Genomic DNA, 25997 nt, shown 5'->3' with positions numbered 1-25997 from the left:
CATGCACCTGGCAGAACATTGGGTGTGATATTCCCAGGGGTGCACAATTGAAAGACTGCCTCTGCAACAGTTGACAGATTGGGATGCCTGGAGAGGTGGGGTCATGACTATTGCTGGGGGGACATTTAGAGCAGCTGAAGTGGAGGTGGTCAGTAGATTAATCTGAAGGTTGTGTGCTGATCAAATGGCTGGAGAAGGAAACCTTCAGTGAATTAGCAGCTAGTTTGACTTGCCGGGCACCATCTAGTTGCTCCATCTGCGGGTGAAAATCAAACAATTCAAAGCATTTGAGATAACAAGGTGTAGAGCTGGATGAACACAACAGAAGTGTCCAGGCCCAGTCAAGCTGTGTTCATCCAGCTGTACACCTTGTTATCTCAGATTCTCCAGCATCTGTAGTTCCTACTATCTCTGAATTCAAAGCATTTCTTCTGTGTTTGCCTATGCTGTCCTTTAAAAGTGATGAGGCATGTGAATCCCTTGGCATTCATGTGATTTGATGACCTGCAGACAGTTTGGGTTGTGTATGGGCCACTAAGTTCCTGATCTCATTACAATCTTAGTTCAAACATGGACAAAGAGCTGAATTCCAGAAGTAATATGAGAGTGACTGCTCCTGACTCCAAGGCTTCATTTGACCAACTGTAGAATCAAGGAGTTGAAGCAAATCTGGAGTCAGCGGGAATCAGGAGGAAAACTTTCTGCTGGTTGAAAACATGCCTGACTTAAAGGAAGGTGATTGTTGTTAGAGGTCAGTCATCTCAGCTGCAGTTTCTCAGGTTAAATATTTTCTATTCAACCTGTTCAGAGATGTTATTACACACAACTGGAGCAAATGAGATTTAAATCCAGGCTTTCTAGTCCATAAGTAGGGATTCTATAACTGTACACAAAAGCCTCTAGCAGTTCCTCAGGTAACTGTCCTAGACCCAACCATTTCCAGCTGCTTTATCAATGAGATTTTCTCTGTCGTCTAGTCAAACGACTCCTTGAATACATTCATGCCATAAGGTGCCAGGTGATAACCACCTCCAATAAGAAAGAATGTAGCTATTGTCCCTTGACATTCAATGGCAGTAGCTTCATTGAATCCACCACTATCAACACCTTGAACTGGACCAGTCATATAAAGATGGTGTCTGTGAGAGCAGTTTAGAAGCTATGATTAACTGTAGTGATTAACTCATCTTCTGACTCTCCAGATCCTGCCCACCATTTATAAGACACAAGTCAGGAGTGTGATAGAATACTCCCCATTAACTTGGATGAGTGTAGCTGCAACAATACTCAATAAGCTTGACACCGTCCAGGATGAAGCAGTCTACTTGATTGTATCACATCCATAAACATCCACTCCCTCCACCACTGACACTTAATAGCGGCAGTGTGTACTGTCTACAAGATGCACTGCTGAAATTCACCAAGGTTCCTTAGAACGTTGATGATAGAGTAGGACAAGGACTCTAAATATATAGGAAGACCACCACAAGCAAGTTCCTCTCCAAGCAACCCACTATGAGACTTTGAAATATATCACCATTGTTTTAATGTCACTGATTAAAATCCTGGAACTTAATGCCTAACTGCATGGTGGGTCTACCTACAAAGTATGAACTGCAGTATTTCAAGAAGGCAGTTTACCCGACCTTCCCAATAGCAATTAGGGATGGGTAGTTAATGGTGGTAGCAGCTAATGACACTCATTCTCATGAACGAGTTTAAAAAAAAGATAAGATTCCACAGAGAAGGATCACCGGACCAGACATGTTAACTCTGTTTTTTCATCACAGATGCTGCCAGACCTGCTGAGCTTTTCTAGCGACTTCTGTTTTTGTTCCTGATTTACAGCATCTGCAGTTCTTTTGGTTTTTATTTAAGATTCCATATATCACTGACTAAATTTAACAATCTTTCAAAAATGTTTAATGACCTTGATAATAAACCTCATTGCCTTTTAATCACGGATATATTGGTTAGCCTGGGCCAGAGCTACGTTGGAAAAATGCAAGAGGATGGAAACACTTCATAGAGTGAGAAAATGTAATTTTATGCAACTTTCTCTGCTCCCCAACCAATGCGCCCACCCAAAAAAAAAAGTGTGGGAACTCTGACTGAGTGTTCATTTCATACATCTTTGCAATCAAGGCATTTTGCATCAGTTTATTTATTGGAATTAAATCTGATCAGTATAGATCAAATTTGCTTGGGTTTAAATTGAGAAAGCCTTCAGCATCACATGCAGTGTGCTTTTCTCTGCATTTAGCACTGTAAATTTTCCATTTTCTAAACTATTCTTTCTTTACTCCATTTCTTAACTTCCATCTCTCATATTTGAACAACATAAGTTAATAGTGTCTTTTTCTCTTTGAAAGGATTCCATATTCCATAAATTATATAATGTCAAAAAAACTGCCAATTGATTTGTTGTAATTGATTTATTTGGTTTAACAGCATTACCTGAGCTGTTATCGAATGACAACTGTTTTACAGTTATTTGAACTACTTGACATGATACCAAGAAATGAATAAAGCTAACAGATTCTGCAAACATTATAACCCTAGCACCCTTCTGGCAATTGTACAGATGTCTTGTGTTCCAGGATCAGCTGTAGCATTAGCCAAGTTCTTTCATAGCATGACAATGCTGGAATTTACCTACAATGAGGAAAATTGTCCAAAATAGCCCTGCACACAAAAAAGCATGACAAATCTAACCAATTATGTCCCTATCAGTCCACACATGATAATTGGCAAGATAATGGAGAGGTTACAAATAGTGCTGTCAAGCTGCACTTATTCAGTAATAACCTTTTCCACTGATGCTCAGCACCAGATCTCATGACAGCCTTGCTCCAAACATGAATAAAAGAGCTGAATTCCAGAGATGAGGTAAGAGCGACTGACCTCGATATCAAGGCAACATTTGACTGAGCATGATGCCAAGGATCCCTAACAAAACTGAAGTAAGTGGGAATCAGAAGAAGACTCTCCACTGGCTGGAGCCATAACTCGGGGGCACGGTGCCTCAGTGGTTAGCGCTGCTGCCTCACACCACCCCTGGTAACTCGTAAAATCCACATTTAGGCCATTGGGCTGTAGGCTCATAAGATGGAATATGAGGTGCTGCTCCTCTAGTTTCCGAGTGGCGGCATTGTGACACTGGAGGAGGCCCAGGATGGAGGTGTCATCCAGGGAGTGGGAGCAGGAGATGAAATGGTTCGCAACTGTAAGGTATTGTTGTTTGTCATGAACAGAGCGCGGGTGCGCTACAAAGCAATTTCTGAGCCTCCACTTGGTCTCGCCAATGTAGAGGAGGCCACATCGGAAGCAGTGGTAGACCACATTAGCGGATGTGCAGGTGAACTTCTGTCTGATGTGGAACTTTTTTTGGGTCCTTGGATGGAGGTGAGAGGGCAGGTGTAGCACTTTCTGCAGTTGCACGGAAAAGTGCTGGGGGTGATGGGGCTAGTGGGGAGTGTGGAGCAGTCAAAGAAGTTGTGGAGAGAGCAGTCCTCATAGAAGGCAGATCGGGGTGTAGAGGGAAATATATCCTTGGTTGTGGAGTCAGATTACAGTGGTGGAAGTGGCAGAATGATGGCCGTTAGTGGGATGATACGTGAGGACAAGTTGTGTTTGTTGGACGTTGATTATCTCAGTCCCAGGATGACACTGCAAGAATTTCTTGAAGTGATATCCTCGGCCCACTATCTTCAGCTGCTTCATCAATGACCTTTCCTCCATTATTAGGTCATAAGGGAGGATGTTTGCTGATGATTGCACAATGTTCAGCAATATTAACAATTCAGATAAGTAAACAGTCCATGTCACAAGCAGCAAATCTGGACAACATCAAAGTTTGAGCAGATTATAACTAAGTAGGATTTGCATTCCAAATGCCAGACAATGACCATCACCTACAAGTGAGAATCCAAATATATCCCATTGATGTTCAACACCTTTTCTATTGTTAAGTCCCTGTCTAACAATATCCCGATTTACCAGAAACTGACTGGGCTAGTGATATAAAAACAGTGGCTACAAGAATAGTAAAATGTTAGGAATTTGTCGGTAATAACTAACTTGCTGATTTCTGAAGCCTGTTCACCATTTAGAAGGCAAAAGTATGGTGGAATATCCCTCACTTGTCTAGATGGGTTCAACTGTAACAGCACTCAAGCAGTTTTGCACCAATTCAGAGAAAGCAGCCTGATTGCCACCCCATCCAGCACCTTCAATGTTAACTCCTGTCATTACTGATGCACAGAGACAGCAATGCATGCCATCAACAAGATGTATTGCGCGAACTCTCCAAGCTTCCTTTGAAGCTTCTCCCAAGCCTGTGCCACTTTGAAAGACACAGGCAGCAGATACATAGGAACACCATCACCTGAACGTTCCTCTCTGGACCACACACCATCCTGACTTGCAACTACATTTCCACTTCACTGCCTTGAGTTCTATGTTCTGTTGCTGCTTCCCTAACAGCTTTGTGGGTGCACCTACACTGCAATATTCAGTCTATAGTGATTCCAGAAGGCAACTCACCACCACCATTTCAAGGGCAATTAAACATGAGCAATAAATCTGGCCTAATCAGTGATCTGCACATTCCATGAACAGATGAGATAAAGTTGCAGTGTCGTAGTATTACTTCTGTCACACGCTCTAAATTTTTCATTCCAGCTCTGGGCCCTCAAATTATTTGAAGGTTGGCTTCTTTAAAACAGATCGCACCACTCAAACTGATGCCAGTGACATATTGGAACTGAAGAAAATGAGTAATGAAGTTGAGTCACTAGTAAAGGTACTCAAATTTTATTCAGCCTTGAGACCATAGTGCTCAATATTTAAATAAAAGAACATAGTGCTACAAGATGGCAGTAAAAGAACAGCAGCAGCATGGATACAAAATTAGTTAAAGGACAGAAAGCATAGAAGGGGAAGATGTGAACATGAAGAAGTCATTGTACCCTTTTTTTATATTTTCTAATCAACCTGATCACTGATGTTGTTAGGCATCTCTGGTGAGGTGATTGTAAATGATGCATCTCTCAGGTTTTATTTGCATCATTGTACTTTTTAAATGAATGTGCTCAGTTAATTCACCATTTTGGTAATAAAGAATTAAATAGTTGAGAGTGAAAATAATATTGTGCCTTAAAGGGAGTAGCTACTTGATTGTTGCAATTTAATGCTGCACAGTGTCAGAAGATAGTAAGTGAAACTTAAGTAGGATTAGACCAATCATCCTTTTAAGCTTGCTGTCCCAGTCAAGTTGATTTTCGAATCAAACTTAAGGGTCTAGGCCCAAAACGTCAGTTTTTGTGCTCCTGAGATGCTGCTTGGCCTGCTGTGTTCATCCAGCTTCACACTATGTTATCTTGGATTCTCCAGCATCTGCAGTTCCCATTATCTCTAGATGTGTTATTACATGCCTCCAGAGAAGTAGGACTTGAACTAGGTCTCCTAGCTCAGATGTAGGACACTCTCATGACACTAAAAAGCCCTTGCTGTACCAGTAAATTCTCTAATCAACTTACTCAATGATATGATTATCCACCTAGGAGTAGATGGGACTTGAACCCACACCTTCTGGTTCAGAGGTCTGACTTGAACCCAGTTCTTCTGGCTCAGTTGTAGGGATATTACCACTGCAACACAAAAGACTGCTCTGCAGGTCACAGTTGATCCACCTCACCTGCATCTTCTTGTATTATCAACTTTTGTTACACAATGCTTGTGAAAGAACTCTTCAGAGACCAACATCTCATCATTAATCATCCACTATTTGCAAATGCATAGCCTTGCCACTCGCTGAGTCAGGCATTTGGGCCCCCCGTATACGCAACATGCATCCTTTTATGTCAGTCAGGTCCCCCTGATTGGACCAGATTAACAGCCCCAATCGGGATTTCATATTCTGTAAGGCCCACTTGGCTGACCTTGTTACAATCATTACAGCTTGTAAAGTGCCTTTGGCATTTTATTAATGTTCCACACAAATGCACATTTCCATACTTGTGCTATCTCCATTTGCTTTAATTCTTGATTTCCACCTTACATAAACTCACTGATTGGGCATCCACAGCTCTCTGGAGTAGAGACTTCCAGAGGCACAGTTTGTTTGAATGAAGTAATTTCACCTTATTTCAGTCCTGCATGACTGACTGCTTATTCTGAAACCAGGGACTGGATTGCCATAGAGTCAGAAAGACTTTGACAAACTTTAAAGAAGGCCGGCAGAACTGAGAGACATAGAAAATAGGAGCAGAGGGAGGTTACTTCGCCCAACAAGCTCACTCTGCCATTCAGCCTGATCATGGCTGTTCCTCCATCTCAGCACCACATTCCCAATTTATCCCAATTCCCCTTGATGTCTTTAGTTTCAGGAATATATTGTTGTGGTAAATCCTTTAGGAAAAAATATATTCTGTGATTTCATCTCCACAGCCTTTTGTGGCAGAGAATTCCACAGGGCCGCCACTCTCTCAGTGCATAAATTTCTCATATCTCAATACAAATTGGCCTGTCACGGACCATGACAGTAGATTACCACCAATCCAAAGTTCTTTGATTTTTAAAATAACTTCTTATGTGGGACTTAAAAGCTTTCTGAAAATCCAAATATGCCATATACTTGAGTTCTCCCTCATCTTTTCAACGAGATATATACAAAAATTCTAGTATTTTTGTCAAACATGATTTCTCTTTATTAAATCCATTTTGACTTTATGTAATCCCATTGGTGTTTTAAGTGTCCTGTTATCGCATTCTTTCACAAAGATTCCGGCATTCTCCCTACTGTGATTAGTCTACAGTTGTGTGATCCCCAGTTTTCTCCCTCCTTTTTCAAACAGTATGGTTATATTTGTTACCCTCCTGTCTGCTGAAACCATTCTTGAATCTGCAAAATTTTGGAAGATGACACCAATGCAACCATTGTTTCCATGGTGACCTCCTTTATGACCCTGTAGTATAAATTATCAGACACCTGGGGATTCCTTTATTTTATTTATTCATGGGTTGCGGGGTGTTACTGGCTTGGAGAGTATTTATTATCCCTTCTCTGTTGTCTATTTGCCTTTGAGATTTATCAACTTTCAAATTGATCAATATTTCCAGAGCTATTTTTTAAACTAATATTAATTTCGTTCAGTTCCTCCTTCCCAAAAGACCTTGCTTTTTGAGCATTTCTGGGAAGTTTTTGTATCTGCTCCTGTGAAGACAAAGCAAAAGGAATTGTTTAAATCCTGTAAATTTTCTTGTTCTTCATTATCAATTCTCCCGTAAGGGGCTTATATTTGTCTTCAATAACTCTTTTTGTTTACATGTTTAATGGAAGCTCTTACGGTCTGCCTTTGTGTTCCTTACAAGTTTGCTGTCATACTCTATTTTTCCCGTCTTTACAACTTCTTGATTGACATCCAGTTCTAATTCTAAAAACAGTTTACAATCATCAGGTTTGCAACTTTTTCTAGCAATTTTGCCTGACTCCTCTTTGGATTGAATACTATTTGTAATTTCTTTTGGTTACCATGGTTTGGCTACTTTCCAAGTTGTCTCCTTTCATCTGAAAGAAATTGATATCTGCTGATATGCGTACATTCATTACTTAAATATGAATTATTGCCTGTAAACTGTGATGCCTTTTAGTGAAGATACCCGGTCTATCGTAGCCATTTAAGCTTAGATTAGAATTCTGGTTTTGGATTGGAATACTTCACTTTAACCCAACATAGATCTCACAAAACAAAATATTAATTGTCTCCTTCTTATAGCATAATACTACATTTAGAATAGCCTGCTGTAGTGAATCTTCTCTGAACTAACTCTAATGCCAATATATCTTTCCTTAGATAAAAGACCCAAACTGATCACAGTATTGCAGATGTAGTCTAACAAGTGCATTGTGTAGTTTTAACAAGATTTCCCTAATTTTATACTCTTCTTTTTGAAATAAAGGCCAACATTCTATTTGTCTTCCTTATTACCCACTGAACTTGTATGCTCACTTTTTATGATTTATGCACATGGACTTGCAAAACTTCTGTGCTGTATCTTTCTGCAGCCTGTCTCAACTTAAATAACATTCAGCTCCTTAATACCTTTTGCCAAAATGAATAACCTCATACTTTACTACATTATATTCCATCTACATATGCACATACATTATATATTTCTAAATGCTTTGCTATTATATCCTTTACGATGCCCTCTAACAGTTTCCTAATAACAAATGTTAAGCTGACTAACCTGTAGTTGCCTGTTCTTTGTCTTCTTCCACTTGTGAATAATGGGCAGTTTTTCAACCTTCTGAGATTTTTCCAGAGTCTAAGAATTCTTAGACGTTCACTACCAGTGCATCCACCATTTGTGTAGCTACTTCCTTTAAAATGGCAGAATGCATCTCATCAGGTCCAGGGACTTACCAGTTTTTGGCCTCACTGGTTTCCCTAGTACTTTTCTGCAAGTGATAGTTATTATGTTTACTTTCTCTCCACATTTAGCCCCTTAATTCCATTTTTTAGAAAGCCATTTCTATCCTCTACCATAAAGATTATTGCAAAATATTTGTTTAACTTGGTCTGCCAATGGTTTTCTCATTACTATTTTTCCACTCTCATTTTGTAAGGGTTCTATGTTCACTTTAGCCTGTCTGTTCCTTTTTATGTATTTAAAGAAGCGTTTGTTGTCCATCTCGATAGTTCTTGCAAGTTTATCTGCGAAGTTTATTTTATTCCATCGTTATTTGTTTCAGCCATTTGTTTCTTGGTTTTAAAGAATTCCCAATACTCTGGTTTACTGCTAATTTACGCCACATTGTATCTCATAACTTACTATTTGATGCCATCCTAAACTTCCCTGGTTGATCATGATTGGCTTATCCCCTTCCTACAATCCTTCTTTCTCATTGGGATGTGTTTTCTTATGAACCAAGAACTATTTTCTTCAATGTTTGACATTATTCCTTAACTTTCTTTGCTGCTAACATCATTTTCCCAGTCCTCTCCAGCTCACTCTGCTGTCATTCCTGGTCATTTATGTAAGTTTAGTACACTTATTTATGACCCATGGTTCTTCCTTGCAAACTGAATGTTAAATTCTACCGTGTTATGGTCACTGATTTTTAAAGGATCTGTTATTTTAAGATCATTTATCAAACTTGCCCCATTACACCTCACTCGATACAAAAAGCCTGATATCTGTTTGAATACTGAACATATTGTTCTAGAAAACTGTTCTGAACACACTCTATGAAATCTTAGATAATAAAATGTGAGGCTGGATGAACACAGCAGGCCAAGCAGCATCTCAGGAGCACAAAAGCTGACGTTTCAGGGGATGGGGTGAGGGTTCTGGAATAAATAGGGAGAGAGGGGGAGGCGGACCGAAGATGGAGAGAAAAGAAGATAGGTGGAGAGAGTATAGGTGGGGAGGTAGGGAGGGGATAGGTCAGTCCAGGGAAGACGGACAGGTCAAGGAGGTGGGATGAGGTTAGTAGGTAGGAGATGGGGGTGCGGCTTGGGGTGGGAGGAAGGGATGGGTGGGAGGAAGAACAGGTTAGGGAGGCAGAGACAGGTTGGACTGGTTTGGGGATGCAGTGGGTGGAGGGGAAGAGCTGGGCTGGTTGTGTGGTGCAGTGGGGGGAGGGGACGAACTGGGCTGGTTTAGGGATGCGGTGGGGGAATGGGAGATTTTGAAGCTCGAGAAGTCCACATTGATACCATTAGGCTGCAGGGTTCCCAAGCGGAATATGAGTTGCTGTTCCTGCAACCTTCGGGTGGCATCATTGTGGCACTGCAGGAGGCCCATGATGGACGTGTCATCTAAAGAATGGGAGGGGGAGTGGAAATGGTTTGCGACTGGGAGGTGCAGTTGTTTGTTGCGAACCGAGCGGAGGTGTTCTGCAAAGCGGTCCCCAAGCCTCCGCTTGGTTTCCCCAATGTAGAGGAAGCCACACTGGGTACAGTGGATGCAGTATACCACATTGGCAGATGTGCAGATGAACATCTGCTTCATGTGGAATGTCATCTTGGGGCCTGGGATAGGAGTGAGGGAGGAGGTGTGGGGACAAGTGTAGCATTTTCTGCGGTTGCAGGGGAAGGTGCCGGGTGTGGTGGGGTTGGAGGGCAGTGTGGAGCGAACAAGGGAGTCACGGAGAGAGTGGTCTCTCCTGGAAAGCAGACAGGGGTGGGATGGAAAAATGTCTTGGGTGGTGGGGTCGGATTGTAGATGGCGGAAGTGTCGGAGGATGATGCGTTGTAATCAATGTGGACTTCTCGAGCTTCAAAATCTCCCCTTCCCCCACCGCATCCCTAAACCAGCCCAGTTCGTCCCCTCCCCCCACTGCACCACACAACCAGCCCAGCTCTTCCCCTCCACCCACTGCATCCCCAAACCAGTCCAACCTGTCTCTGCCTCCCTAACCTGTTCTTCCTCCCACCCATCCCTTCCTCCCACCCCAAGCCGCACCCCCATCTCCTACCTACTAACCTCATCCCACCTCCTTGACCTGTCCGCCTTCCCTGGACTGACCTATCCCCTCCCTACCTCCCCACCTATACTCTCTCCACCTATCTTCTTTACTCTCCATCTTCGGTCCGCCTCCCCCTCTCTCCCTATTTATTCCAGAACCCTCACCCCAACCCCTCTCTGATGAAGGGTCTAGGCCCGAAACGTCAGCTTTTGTGCTCCTGAGATGCTGCTTGGCCTGCTGTGTTCATCCAGCCTCACATTTTATTATCTTGGATTCTCCAGCATCTGCAGTTCCCATTATCTCTATGAAATCTTACTGGTGCCTACCTTTGCCAATTTTCTTTCCCAATCCATCAGAAGATTAAAGTTGCTCATGACCAGTGTTCTGCTTTTTTATATGACATTATATCCTGATTTATTCTCTTATTGCATCAAATAGCTAATGTAGGCGGCCTGTAGACTAATCCTGTGTCTTCTTCCCTTTGTTATTTCTGACCTCCAGCCATATGGATTCTACATCTTCTAACCCAAGACCATTTCTTGCTCTTATACTTATTCCATCCCATATTAACAAAGCTTCTCCACCATTTCATTCATGCCTGTCTGTGAATATTTAGTTTTCAGTTTCGATCTTCTTGTGGATAAATGTGAGGTTATTAACTTTGGTGGCAAAAACAAGGAGGCAGATTATTATCTGATGGTGACAGTTTAGGAAAAGGTGAAGTGCAACGAGACCTGGGTAACTTGGTGAACGAGGCGCTGAAGGTTGGCAGGCAGGTACAGCAGGGAATGAGGAAAGCTAATGGCGTGCTGGCCTTCATAGTGAGAGGATTTGAGTATCGGAGTGGGAATGGCTTGCTGCAGTTGCACTGGGCCTTTGGTCTCCTAGTCTGAGAAAGAATATTCTTGCTACAAGGGAATCCAGCTAAAGTCCACCAGTCTGAATTCCAAGATGGCACGATTGACTTATGAAAAAAGACTGAATCAATTAGACTTGTACTCATGGGAATTAAGAAGAATGAGGGGGGATCTCATAGAAACATATAAAATCTTGATGGCACTGGACAGGCTAAATGTGGAACCAATGTTCCTGATGTTGAGGAAGTCCAGAACTAGGGGCCACAATCTAAGAATAAGGGGTAAGCCATTCAGAACTGAGTTGAAGAAGACTTTCTTCACTCTGAGAGTTGTGAACCTGTGGAATTCTCTATCACAGAAAGTTGTTGGGGCTAGTTCATTAGATATATTCAAGAGAGACCTGATGTGGCCTTTCCAGCTAAAGGGATCAAGGGTATGGGGAGAAAGCGGGAGTGGGATACTGAAATTGCATAACATGTTGAATGGTGGTGTGGGCTACAGAGGCCAAATGGCCTACTGCTGCTGTTATCTTCTATGTTTCTATGTAATGGCTATAAGGTATTACGCATTAACTTGTATTTGTGCCTTTAGTTCACTTACTTTTTTCTGAATACTCTCTGTAAGGCACCATTACTTCTGTTTGTTTTTCACTATTTTTCTCCTTTATCACCCTGTTTACTGCTGTTTTTCTATATTTGTGCATTCTGTGCTTTCCTACTCCACTTCACGTATTGTTATTCAAATAGCTGTCCTACATGTTGCTGTATCTTTTTGTTTGTTAAGTCTGTAATTTTCCTCTCCAAAATCCTCCACCATCTAATTCATTTAAAACCCCATCTACAGCCTTGATTATTGGATTTACCTGGTCACTGGTCTTGGCACAATTAAACTGAAGTTTGTCCCACTGGAGCAACTCATTTCTGGTCCAGTATTGATGCTAGTACCCCAGTTTTTGAGCCATGCATTTAACTCCTTGACTTATTTCGTTGACGGTTTACTTGTAGTTTAGGCAGTAGTAATTCAGTACTACCTAGGAGGCTGCGCTCTTAATTTAACTCTAGCCTGTTCAAGTTTTTCCAGCAGAACTTCCTATCTCATTTATCAAAATTGTTAGTGTCAAGGTGGATGACAACAACTAGCTCTCTCCCCTCCCACTCCAAGATCTGCCCACCTCTGAGGAGATATCCTTAACTTCGGCACCAGGCTGGCAACAAAGCCTTTGGGACTCAGGCTCACAGTTGCAATGATGAGTATTTACCGCTCTAATTTTGCTGTTTCTGTTCAACTGTTACATTACTATTTCTTTCCTGCATTTGAACAGCTGCTTTTACAGAGGTTCGCAGCAAAGATGGTGCTGTAGTCAGTTTGCTTGTCCTCCCTTCCGTCCTCAATCTTGTTTGTATAGCTTGCAAGAATCTCATAACTGTCAAGTTGAGGCTTGTCAGTTGCAACTCTCTGGGTCCCAATAACTCCTTCTTCTGCAGTGAAACACTCCTGTCCCTGGTCACAGACCAAATTTGAATGATTTAACCCGAGGGATTTGATCATCCTTTGGATCAAAGAGCCGAAGTAACTTCCCCTTCCCTGATGTGTCACAATGTCTTCAACTTGGACTCCAGATCCTCAGTTTGGATCTGAAGTTCCTCGAGCTGCAAACCGTTCCTACAAAGGTGTTTATTTTGAATCACCTTGGTGACCAGCCAATTCCAAATGCTGCAGTAACAATGAATTATCTATTCTGCAATCACTATTATATTGATTTAATTTAGAAATTACCCTAGGTTCTCTGCTCTATACATTTTACTGTAATGATATATTATATTAGAAAAGTCATGACAGATGGGGAAATTAGTGCCCCACTTTGCAGGAAGGATCATAGTGGTCCAGGTGGATGGAGTGACGCTGACGTAGAATAGCAGCCTGGTATGAGGTTGACATCTGGGTTAAAGCAGTCTTAGCTATCTGGAAGAATTCCAGCACAGTAGGAAGAATGCCAATGACCTGCTCTACTTTACCAGGATAAGTGCCACCATCTTCTAATCCAACGTATAATCTCTGTGCTGCCTACTCAGTCGCTTGGAATACTTTCACACCTGCACTAAAGTAATAGCTGTGCCACCCACTTTCATCTCCTGTCAGTCTCTTATTCCTGGAGGAAAAAAGCCACAGTAGGGTAGAAAAAGATCACAACATGTTTGCAGCACTTGGCTTCTCACCCCTTCTGAGGAGACAACCCTGACTGTGACCTCGTGTCCCTCCCTTGAACAAGGCCTAGACTACCCTTGACTAACTGTGCTGGGAACCCCTGAGTGAACGCTGTTCCCCTTGTCTTGATTGAGCCTGTTGATAGCTGTGACTAAGTCCCTTGCTTCGTACCTATGCTAAGCAGCAAAGCAAGACAACTGTAATATGTTTCAGAGATAGTAGGAACTGCCGATGTTGGAGAATCTGAGATAACAGGGTGTAGAGCTGAATGAACACTACAGGCCAAGCAGCATCATAAGAGCAGGAGAGCTGACGTTTCATGCCTAGACCCTTCTTCAGAAATGGGGGAGGGGAAGGGGGTTCTGAAATAAATAGGGAGAGAGGGGGAGGTGGATAGAAGGGGAATGGAGGAGAAGATAGGTGGTTTTGGAATGCGGTAGGGGGAGGGGAGATTTTGAAGCTTGTGAAGTCCACAATGATACCATTTGCCTGCAGGTTTCCCAAGTGGAATATGAGTTGCTATTCCTGCACCCTTTGGGTAGCATCGTTGTGGCACTGCAGGAGGCCCAGAATGGACACGTTGTCTGCAGAATGGGAGAGAGAGTCGAAATGGTTCGCGACTGGGAGGTGCAGTTGTTTAGTGCCAGCCGAACGTAGGTGTTCTGCAAAGCGGTCCTCAAGCTTCCACTTGCTTTCCCCGATGTAGAGGAGGCCACAACGGGAACAGCAGATGCAGTATACCACATTAGCAGATGTGCAGCTGAACATCAGCTTGATGTGGAAAGCCTTCTTGGGGCCTGGGATGTGGGTGAGGGGGGAGGTGTAGAGCTAGGTGTCGCACTTCCTGCGGTTGCAGGGAAAAGTGCCGGGTTTGGTGGGGCTGGAGGGGGGGTGTGGAGCGAACAAGGGAGTCATGGAGAGAGTGGTCCCTCCAGAAGGCAGATAAGGGTGGGGAGGGAAAAATGTCTTTGGATTGCAGATGGCGGAAGTGTCGGAGGATGATGCATTGGATCGGAGGTTGGTGGTGTGTTACGTGAGGACCGGGGGATTCTGTTGTGGTTTTTATTGTGGGGAGGGGGTGTGAGGGATGAGTTGCAGGAAATGCAAGAGAAACGGTCGAGGGCATTCTCGAACACTGAGTGGGGGGAAGTTGCAGTCCTTGAAAAACGGGGACATCTGAGATGTATGGGAGTGGAATGCCTCATCCTGGGAGTAGATGCAGCGGAGGCAAAGGAATTGGGATGGGGATGGCATTTTTGCAGGAAGGCAGGTAGGAGTAGGTCAACCGCCTCAACCTCTCCACCCTTCTCACACAATCCAACCTCTCCCCCGCACAACATGCAGCCCTCCGCTCCCTTTGCTCCAGTCCCAACCTCACCATAAAACCTGCGGATAAGGGAGGCGCAGTTGTAGTATGGCACACTGACCTCTACAACACTGAGGCCAGACGCCAACTCTCCGACACCTCCTTCTACTGCCCCCCTTGATCATGACCCCACCCCCGAACATCAAACCATCATCTCCCAAACCATCCACAAGCTCATCACTTCAGATGACCTTCCACCAACAGCATCCAATCTCATCGTTCCTCAACCCCGCACCGCCAGCTTCTATCTCCTTCCCAAAATCCACAAACCTGACTGCCCTGGTCGACCCATTGTCTCCATCTGCTCCTGCCCCACCAAACTTATCGACACCTATCTGGACTCATATTCTTCCGTTTGGTCCAGGAACTCCCTACCTGGACACCACCCATGCCCTCCACCTCCTCCAGAATTTCCAATTCCCTGGTCCCCAACACCTCATCTTTACCGTGGATGACCAGTCTCTACACACCTGCATTCCCCATACAGATGGCCTAAAGGCCCTTCGCTTCTTCCTGTCCCGCAGGTCCGACCAGTCCCCCTCCACTGACATCCACATCCGCTTAGCTGAACTCGTCTCACCCTCAACAACTTCTCTTTTGATTACTCCCACTTCCTACAGACAAAGGGGGTGGCCATGGGTACCCGTATGGGCCCAAGCCATCCCTGCCTCTTTGTAGGTTACGTGGAACAATCCCTCGTCCGTACCTACACTGCCCCTAAACCCACCTCTTCCTCCATTACATTGATGACTGTATCGGTGCTGCCTCGTGTTCCCACGAGGAGCTAGAACAGTTCATCCATTTTACCAACACCTTCCACCCCAACCTTAAGTTCACCTGGACCATCTCTAATACTTCTCTCTTCTTCCTAGACCTCTCTGTCTCCATCTCCGGCAAACACCTAGAAATTGATAACCATTTCAAGCCTACCAACTCCCACAGCTACCTAGAATACACCTCCTCCCACCTGCCTTGCTGCAAAAATGCCATCCCCTATTCCCAATTCCTTCACCTCCGCTGCATCTGTTCCCAGGATGAGGCATTCCACTTTCCGTACATCTCAGATATCCTCGTTTTTCAATGACCAAAACAACCCCCTCTCAGTGGTCGAGAATGCCCTCGACCGTGTCTCCCGCATTTCCTGCAACTCATTCCTCACGTCCCCTCCCAAACAGAATCCCCCCGTCCTCATGTACCACCCCACCAACCTCCCAATCCAACGCATTATCCTCCAACACCTCTGCCATCTGCAATCCGACTCCACCACCAAAGACATTTTTCCTTCCCCACCCTTATCTGCCTTCCAGAGGGACCACTATCTCCGTGAATCTGGTCCGCTCCACACCCCCTCCAGCCCCACCACACCCAGCACTTTTCCTGCAAATGCAGGAAGTGGTCTACCTGCCCCTACTCATACCCCTCACCCCCATCTCAGGCCCCAAGAAGACTTTCAGCAGCAAGCAGATGTTCACCTGCACATCTGCTAATGTATACTGCATCCACTGTTCCCATTGTGGCCTCCCTTACATCGGGGAAACAAAGCGGAGGCTTGGGGACCACTTTGCAGAACACCTACGTTCAGCTGGCATTAAACAACTGCACCTCCCAGACGCGAACCATTTCGACTTCCCCTCCATTCGGCAGACAACATGTCCATCCTGGGTCTCCTGCAGTGCCGCAATGATGCCAACCGAAGGTTGCAGGAAGAGCAACTCATATTCCACTTGGGAACCCTGCCGCCCAATGGTATCAATGTGGACTTCACAAGCTTCAAAATCTCCCCTCCCCTTAAGGCACCCTAAAACCAGCCCTGCTCGTCCCCACCTCCCTAACCTGTCCTTCCTCCCACCTATCCCCTCCTCCCACCTCAAGCCCCAGCCCCATCTCCTTGACCTGTCCATCCTCCCTGGATTGACCTATCTCCTCCCTCCCTCCCTACCTACACTCACCTTTACTGGCTCCATCCCCGCCTCTTTGACCGGTCAGACTCCTCTCCACCTTTCTTCTCCTCTATCCATCTTCTATCCACCTCACCCTCTCTCCGTATTTATTTCAGAACCTCCTTCCCCTCCCCCATTTCTGAAGAAAGGTCGAGGCCCAAAACGTCAGCTCTCCTGCTCCTCTGATGCTGCTGCGTTCATCCAGTTCTACACCTTGTTACAACAGTAATATGAATCTGTTATCGATGGATAAGGGAGTGGGGGGGAAGCAAAATACCAAAAGACAAGGCATTGAAAATGCTGGAGTGTCTAGACAGGCAATGAGACCAAGCGAAGAACTTGGTAATACAGTCTTGTCCAGTACATAAGCTTCCTGTATATATCTGAGCTCAGTGTCCTTGCTGCAGCCTTACAATGATGGTTTCCAGTGCATCTTGCAATAAGTTCATAAAGGCTGGGATATGTCAGATAGCAATATCTGACATATTGGTATATGTCAGATATACCTATATATATGGTTGTATTATATATATATCTGTGGATAGGGATTACATATGGCTCATACCAATGAAGCGTGCCTGGTGATGTTGGTGCCTGATTCCAACATGGAAGTCATTCAGAGCAAGTAGTAAGCTTTCTCTGCCAGCTGCTCACTCTAGTTTCATTGTGGAGCTCATTCAATGTATAACCAAAAATCACAAGAACTGCAGATGCTGTAAATCAGAGCCAGAAACGTTTTGGGTCGAATGACCCTTCCTCACTCGACCGAAATGTTAACTCTGATTTTTCTTCACTGATGTGGCCAGACCTCCTAAGCTTTTCCAGCAATTTCTGTTTTTGTTTCTCAATGTCTCACTTGTTTAGTAAGTTTGGCCAGCATTTGAATATGGTTGAAATGAGTTGTATCATTGGTAAGGCATTTAACAATCAAATACTGGGCACATGGCATCTTGCTGCTGCTGAGCAGTAATTTTGCCATTAGATCTGCTGATAGAAAGCATTAAAGATGAATCAAGATAATCCTAGTGCTGATTTGGGTCTCACCACACTTGTCGCTCAATTCTTCATGCAGCTCATCATAATCCATGTCACTCAGACCCCTAAAAGACACTGTCATGAGTCTCCTTAAGTCTCAGCAATGTATATTAGTTGTTAAGAAACAGTTGTACTGTCAGCGAACGTATTACTGTTGCAAGATATGAAGTCAGGATCAGTCTATCTAGAACATAAAATAAGAGCATGAGAACTATGAGAGAAGCAATGGCCTAGTGATATTATCACCAGCCTATTAGTCGAGAAACTCAGCAAATGTTCTGGGCCCTCATGTTCAAATCCCATGGTGGATAATGGAATTTGAATTTAATAAAGAATCGGGAATCAAAAGTCTGCAATTAAACATCTAAGCAGGTTTGATTGTTTGAAAAATAAATCGATTTGGTTGACTAATGTCCTTTAGGGAAGGAAATCTGTCATCCTTTTCTGGTCTGGCCTACTTGTGACTCCAGACCCATTGCAATGTGTTTGATACTTGACTGCCCTCTGAGCAATTATGGGCAATAAATAGGGGCCTAACCACATCCTGTGTCCACATCCTGTGAGTGAATTAAACAAAAACCTAGGATCAGGAGTAGATAATCTAGCCCTCAAACCTGCTCCACCATTCAATACAATCATGGCTGACATAAACTCAGCCTCAACTCCACTTTCCTGCCTGCTGTCCATAACCCTTCTATCCATTAATAATTAAAAATCTGCCTATGTTCTTCTTAAATTTACTCAATGTTCTTACAACCACCACACTCTGGGGTAGTGAAATTCACATAATCACAACCATTTGAGAGAAGCAATTTCTCCTCGTCTCTGAATTATACCTTATGTGTATTTTGGGAACCCTTTTGCACAAGTTGCTAATCTTTTCCCATATTTGCTCCTTGCCGTTCTCATGAATCCTTTTTCCAGTTTCCTCCTGAAGCTTGGTCATCTACCTGATGTTCTTCTGTAAGTGAAATTTGTCATTAACCTTTTTTGTACTAATTTAGTTAATGTGATAAAGTATTATTCTAATATTTTTAATATTTTGTGTCTTACTCAGGAAGTTACCATTCTTAAAAGAGGTTTAGAATCCAAAACATTGCTCCTAAAAGCAGACTATGAAAAGAAAGTGCAGCAGCAATCTTTAGACCTGTATAATAGAATTAATGACTACAATTCATATCTTCAAGATACATATCTACAGGTAATACTTACATTTGATTTTTTTTGTTATGTTGTTGTGAATATATTGTTATATTATGTGTTTATACAGTTGGGGCAAATATTTAGTTTCACCTGAAATCATGCCAAGTCTTTATTTTAACTGTTAGTGACACATGGATTAACTATTGCACTAAAACAGATATGGTTTTGTAAGTGAGAGATAATGGGAACTGCAGATGCTGGAGAATTCCAAGATAATAAAATGTGAGGCTGGATGAACACAGCAGGCCAAGCAGCATCTCAGGAGCACAAAAGCTAGCTTTTGTGCTCCTGAGATGCTGCTTGGCCTGCTGTGTTCATCCAGCCTCACATTTTATTATCATGGTTTTGTAAGTGACCATTTATTATTACTGCCTACATCATTCTGTGCATAAGATATATTTTCTAAATTCATTCATGAGATGTCAGCATTGCTGGCCAGCCAGCATTGCCCAGCCCCAAAGCAGGTAGTGGTGAACTGTCTTCTTGAAGCACTGTTGTCAGTTTCACGTGGGTGAACAAAGCCATTAGGAAGGGAGTCCCAGGATTTTGACCCAGTGACAGTGAAATAGCAGCAATATATTCCAAGACTGGATGGTGAGTGGTTGCAATGGGACTCGCAGGTTGAAATGGGACATGCATGGCTTGGAAGATGCTGTCTGAGGATGCTTGGTTAATTTCTGTAGACCATTCACAAGTTTGATAAGGATCAACTTATTGATTAATTTAGGATTTATTTGAATCTGGGATTTCAAGCTTGTATTTTTTGAAACAGATCATAATTGTAAAGGGAAATATCAAAGGAAAATAGAGCCTTTTAGTTTCGAGTGAAATTTAGGCTGAACTTGAGATTACAACTGGTTGAAACCATTTACAAAACAGTGCCATGAGAGGTGAATCTTGATGATTCCAGTCATGTATGCCAGGGAAGTTGAAGCAAACATATGCTAGACCTGGAAGCTGTGAATAGGCAAGCATACGGTTGCTACAGCTGCTTCTGTCACTTGGAGATATTATTGGTAGATCTACACTGTGCCAGGCTTTGTAGGCAGTGTTGAGGAGGTCCTGCAGGCCTATGGATTCTTCATGAAGTCTCTGCTTGTGGAACTTAGGTTGGTTGGGCACTGTTGTTGGCTGGGCACCAGGCTAACTCCTGGAAGAGGAGCTGAAATTCTTTGTGAAGGACACAATTTCTAAGGACATTGTGAATGAGATTCATATTGTATTTGCTTAGTGGCACTGTTCGCATTATTTCTTAAAGGATTAAAGGATGGGGATAAAATGGAAAACAGGACAGAGAGCTCTTTATTCCACTTGCTTAACTGTTGCAAATTAAGTGTTGGTTCTAATATGCACGTACAAAAAGTGATATTGTTAGCCTGTCCCTCTGACAGTATTGCCACCTCATGCTACAGGAACACTTGACACTATAAGACCATAATACATAGGAGTGGAAGTAAGGCCATTCGGTCCATCGAGCCCACTCTGCCATTCAAATCATGCCTGATCTGCATTTCAACTCCACTTCCCTGCATTCTCCCCGTAGTCCTTGATTCCTTGTGAGATCAAAAATCTATTGATTTCTGCCTTGAAGGCATCTAATGTCCCGGCCTCCACTGCAGTCAGTGGCAATGAATTCCACAAACCCACCACTCTCTGGCTGAAGAAATGTCTCCTCATTTCTGTTTTAAATTTACCCCCTCTAATTCTAAGGCTGTGCCCACAGGTTCTAGTCTCCCCACCTAACGGAAACAACTTCCCAGTGTCCACCCTTTCTAACCCATACATTATCTTGTAAGTTTCTATTATGATCTCCCCTCAACCTTCTAAACTCTAATGAATACACCCCAGGACCCTTAGCCGTTCATTGTACATTAAGCCTACCATTCCAGGGATCATCCGTGTGAATCTCCACTGGACACGCTCCAGGGCCAGTATGTCCCTCCTGAGGTGTGGGGCAGTAGAGTTGATCACATCCTGGCAATGGCTCACTGAAGTCGTTGCTTGCACGGGGGTGATTATTTTTAATTTGTCACAAGTCTTTAGCTACGTGTTGAGCCAGTTACCTTGTTTTGTTTTTATAAAACTTGAATAGAAGAAAAAAAATTGCCAGATTCTGTAGTATATGAGATTTAGCATTCAGTACCATAGAACATAGATCGCCTTCGGCACGGAAGCAGGCCATTGAGACTGTTGAGTCCACACTGACCCTCCAAAGATCATCCCAACCAGACCATCCCTCCCCACCCTATTCCTGTAATCCTGTATTTCTCATGGCAAATCCACCTAGCCTGCACATCCCTGGACACTATGGGCAATTTAACATGGTCAGCCCACCTAATCTGCATATCTTTGGACTATGATAGGAAATCAGATAACCTGGAGAATGTGCATACGCACAGACAGTCGCCTAAGTCTGGAATTGAACCCTGGCTCTTGGTGCTGTGAGGTAGCAGTGCTAATCACTGAGCCACCATGCTGCCAACTTTTGTTTTCTTTTCTCTTCCCAACACTGCCCGTAACCCCCCTGGCTCCCTACTGGAACTGACTCAAACACCCAACTCCAGCCACTGCAGCTGGAATTGGCCTCACCCTCACCACAGGACCCAACCCAACCCTGCAACTCTTTGCTGCCTCGTCTTACACTCTCCTCCTACCCATTACCAAACCTGCCTCACTCCCTTCCTGCAGCTGAATCAGACCATCCTAACACTTCCATCATCTCTCCATTTCCATTCATGCCAACCTGAGCTCAGTAGGAAGGAAAGTAGTGTTGCACAATTACTCATTCAATTAACTAGTTTGTTTTAATTTTTGCAGAGGATTGAAGTCCTTCGTAATAGTTTTAAACAGCAGCTTGCTAATGAAGTAGCAAAGATCAATGCTGGATTTGAGGTTGGTATTACTAAATAATTGTCTTGCAATATCAAAACAAAAATTTTTTTTAGAATTCACGTTGTTAATGCCCATTCTGGTTTTTCCATTCCTTACAGTATAACCTCCCAAAATTTAGCATTGTAGCACCATAATTTTGACTGTTTCTCTTCATGCCATTATTGAGTCCAGTGCTCTAAAGCATTGCCCTTCAATGACTACAACCTTGCTGGTAGAAGGCTGCTGATTTTCAATGGAAGAGACTGCAGGTTACCTTGCTGGAAATCCCCATGCAGTCAGGACCTTGGGAGCATGCTTTTGAATTTTAGCATATCTGGCAGTAGTGTGGGTGACTGGAAACAAACAGATAACAGCAAAGGTACAAATTCTGCAATTCTGAGAGAAGTCAATGAAGTCACTTCCTCTCCTCCAGGGTGGTGTTTCAACAATACTATTAATCAGCTGTGGAACTTTTCAAACCCCTTTGAGCATTGGTATCCACAGCAAAAATGGTTACAGTTTGAGCTTTCATGGCACTAAAATATGTTTGCATCTTAACAAGAAGAAACTTCATGACCTCAGCCTGCAGGTCTTAGTTATTGGATGGCCTCTGCCTGTAATGAAATAAAAACTGAAACATTGGACATTAGATGTTGGATTACATCTGGGTCCACGCATAGTCTCATGGAATTGCTCATGAATTCTATATTGGAAAGGACAGACTTTGAACTCTGTGCAAATCCCTGTGCCAAGTTGCAGCTGAACTCTTCAAGGTGCTGCATGGTGACAACAGGCTCTGTGCCAGGCCTGCAGTGCACTAAGCATTTTGGTTTGCATATCTGTCAACATTATCTTGTTAAACATGGCTTTACAGTTCTCAGCTGAGCCCTGTGCAATAGAACCCATAGGCAACTTTATCCTCCAGTAAACTGTCACACAAACTGTCCTTTTCCATTGCTTGGTTGTAGCCCACTTATGCCTGGTGTCTCACCATGTACAGATTTTAGTTCCTTTGATAAGGTATGCATAATGCAAGAATCTGAGCTGGTGGCTGACAGACAAATTAATTGTGTTTCTCCTCAGAGATTTGTTCTTCCACAAGGCCTTCACAGATCACAGAATTGTTACAGAATATCATTTAACTTGCTGTGTCTACACTGACTTTCTAGATGAGCAATTTACGTACTACCATTTTCTCACTTTCTCCCTCTAGCCCTATACATCAAATAAGTGTCTAATTCTCTCGAATGCTTCAATTGAACCTACCTGCACAACACACTCACTTAGCCACTAGTGGTGTGAAAATTAGTTTTCTTATATATTATTGAGTTCTTTTTCTAATTTCTTTCAATCTGTGCCTTCTTATTGTTGATCTGTTCACAAGTGGGAATAGAACGACCCTATCTATCTGTTCTGTCCAGCCCTTCTCACGATTTTATATACCTTAAGTAAATCTCTCCAGCCTGCTTTCCTCCATGGAAACAGCCCTCACAGCTCCAATCTGTCCTCATAGCTGAAGTTCTTCATCTGTAGAAACAATCTTGGGAATCTTTTCTGAACTCTCTCCAATGCTTCCACATCCTTCTTAAAGTGTAGCACCCAGAACTGGACATAACGTACTGTCTCTGGCTTGTGTCCTATATAAATTCAGCATAATCCCCTATTTGCTCTCTGTGCCCTATTAATAATGCTTCAGTCACTGTTTGCTTTATTATCTGTTCTTGCAACTGCCTTGCTACCTTCGATGACTAATACACATTTACACCCAAGTACTTCTGCTCCTGTACTTACTTCTGGAATTGTGCTCTTTATTTTTATTTTGTCTCTGTATGTCCTTCCAATCAAAATTAATCACTTCGCATTTCTCTGTATTGAACTTATCTAGCACTTATCTGCCCATTTTGTGCTCAAGTTCTTCGATGCCAAACCCAGTCAAATACAGCCTTAATGTCAGTGGTAGTCACTCTCACCTCACCTCACCTCTGGAAGTCGGTTCTTTGATCCATTTTTGAGCTAAGATTGTCATGAGATCAAGAGCTAGGTGGCCCTGGCAGAACCCAAACTGGATGTCAGTGAGCAGATTATTGCTAAGCAGGTGTTGTTTGGCCATGCTGGTGATGACACTTTCCATCTCTCACTGATGATCAAGAGTCAACTGATGAAGTGTAATTGGCTGAGTTGGATTTGTTCTGCTCTTTGTGTACAGGGTATACTGCACTTTAAACCCCATGGTGTTGGAGGTAATATATTAGCATGGATAGAGAATTGTCTAACGGATAGAAGACAGAGAGTTGGAAAAAGGGGTAAGTTTTCGGGATGGCAACCTGTCACAGGAGTGAGTGGTGGGTCCATAATTAGTTAAACTTAAACCTAATAAGTTTGATAAGAAAAGTGAATGTATGATAGCCAAGTTTGCAAACGACGAAAATACATGCACAGGAAGGTGTTTAGGATGACACAAAGAGTCTACAGAGGAATACAGCCAGGCTAAGCAAGTGAGCAAATACTCGACAGATGGAATATACTATAGGAAATGTGAGGTTATACACTTTGACAGGAAGAAGGGGAGCTAAATGTTTTTAAATAGAGAAACTGCAGAAAGCTGGAGAGGGATTTGTGAGTCATTGTCAATGAATCACAAAAAGCTAGCTGTCAAGTTCAACAGGTAATAGGAAAAGCAAATTGAATATTGGTCTTTGCTTCAAAGACAATGGAGAATAAAAATTGGGAGGTTTTGCTAGATGGAAATAAGGCACTAGTCAACTAGAGCTGGAATACTGTGACCAGTTTTGGGCTCCTTAACTAAGGGAAGGCATTTGATGCAGTCAGCGATGGGTCATTCAGCTGATGCCAATTCAAATCCCAGATAAGTCTCCAAACTTTGCTACAACCCACTGGGATAGTGCACTACAAATCAGGTTGAAAAGGCTGGGCCTGAACTCTTTGAAATTTAGACGAATGAGAGGCAATCTTCTTGAATATATGCATTCTTTGAGACCTGTCAAGGCAGGGGCATTGAATATATTCAAGGCTCGGGCAGATTTTTAATCCTTAATGGAATCAAGGATTATGGGGAAAAGTAAAAAAATTAGACTTCAGGATTATCATATCAGCCATGATATCATTGAATACTGGAACAGACTCCACGGTCTGAATGACCTACTCCTGTTCCTACATCTTATAGCCTTACAATCTTGAAGCTATGATCTCATCTGTGGCCTTTTCCTTGTGAGTTTCCTTTTCAAATTCACTTTTACAAACTCCAAAAGCTCCCATAGTTTCCCTTTCAACTTCCAGCATTCCAAACAAATGTGTCCTACCTTGTTAAAATGGAAACACCTTGCCTCCCAAGTTTTACCTCCACCCTCAGTAATTTGTGTGCTGATCTGAGGAAGAGACCTTCAGGCACTCCTAGTATCCATTCTTTACCTTGGCTACTTGCCTTGCTTTCACTTTTCCATTTATTGTTCTTTTTGAATTTGTGAGCGTCATGGAAAAAATGTTTAATCCTATGGATTAACTCATAATCATCAACCATATGATCCTCAGACCAGACCATATCTCAGGAAGGATGTACGGGCCCTGGAGCAAGTTCAGAGAAGGTTTACGAGAATGCTGTCAGGAATGAGAAGTTTAACTTAGGAACGTTTGAGGACTCTGGGACTATACGTATTGGAGTTCAGAAGGATGTGGGGGATCTAATTGAAACTTACAGAATACTGAATGGCCTGGACAGAGTGGATGTTGGGAAGATGCTTCCGTTGGTAGGAGACACTAGGACCCAAGGGCACTGCCTTAGAGTAAAGGGAAGGCCTTTTAGAACAGAGATAAGGAGAACTTCTTCAGCCACAGAGTGGTGAATCTGTGGAATTCTCTGCCACAGAAGGCTGTGGAGGCCAGGTCATTGAGTACATTTAAGACTGAGATAGATAGGTTCTTGATTATCAAGGGGATCAAAGGGTAACGGGGAGAAAGCGGGAGAATGGGGTTGAGGAACTTAGCAGCCATGATTGAATGGCGTGGTGGACTCGATGGGCCAAATG

The 25997-nt window shown here is 43.2% G+C and overlaps 1 protein-coding gene across 9 annotated transcripts in view; it reads left to right on the top strand.

Moving 5' to 3' along the window:
- c2h10orf67 (chromosome 2 C10orf67 homolog) overlaps positions 1-25997 on the top strand; it is a 247269-nt gene that overhangs the window by 1127 nt on the left and 220145 nt on the right. For 7 of the 9 annotated variants that reach the window (XR_007246588.2, XM_048522278.2, XM_048522240.2 and 4 more), the window contains exons 2-4: positions 4684-4804; positions 18938-19081; positions 21901-21975. Coding sequence is in view for 8 of the 9 variants with exons in the window: in XM_048522278.2 (XP_048378235.1) it covers positions 4684-4804; positions 18938-19081; positions 21901-21975 (340 nt within the window). In the remaining variant the exon portion in view is untranslated. Of the gene's footprint in view, positions 1-563; positions 752-4683; positions 4805-18937; positions 19082-21900; positions 21976-25997 lie in introns of all 9 variants that reach the window. The other 2 variants (XM_048522259.2, XM_048522268.2) reach the window with 2 other exon arrangements.

This window comes from Stegostoma tigrinum, chromosome 2 (genome assembly GCF_030684315.1).
Source record: "Stegostoma tigrinum isolate sSteTig4 chromosome 2, sSteTig4.hap1, whole genome shotgun sequence".
Lineage (NCBI taxonomy): Eukaryota > Metazoa > Chordata > Chondrichthyes > Orectolobiformes > Stegostomatidae > Stegostoma > Stegostoma tigrinum.
Note: the sequence above shows the minus strand (reverse complement) of the source record. Positions and strands in the feature narration are given on the sequence as shown.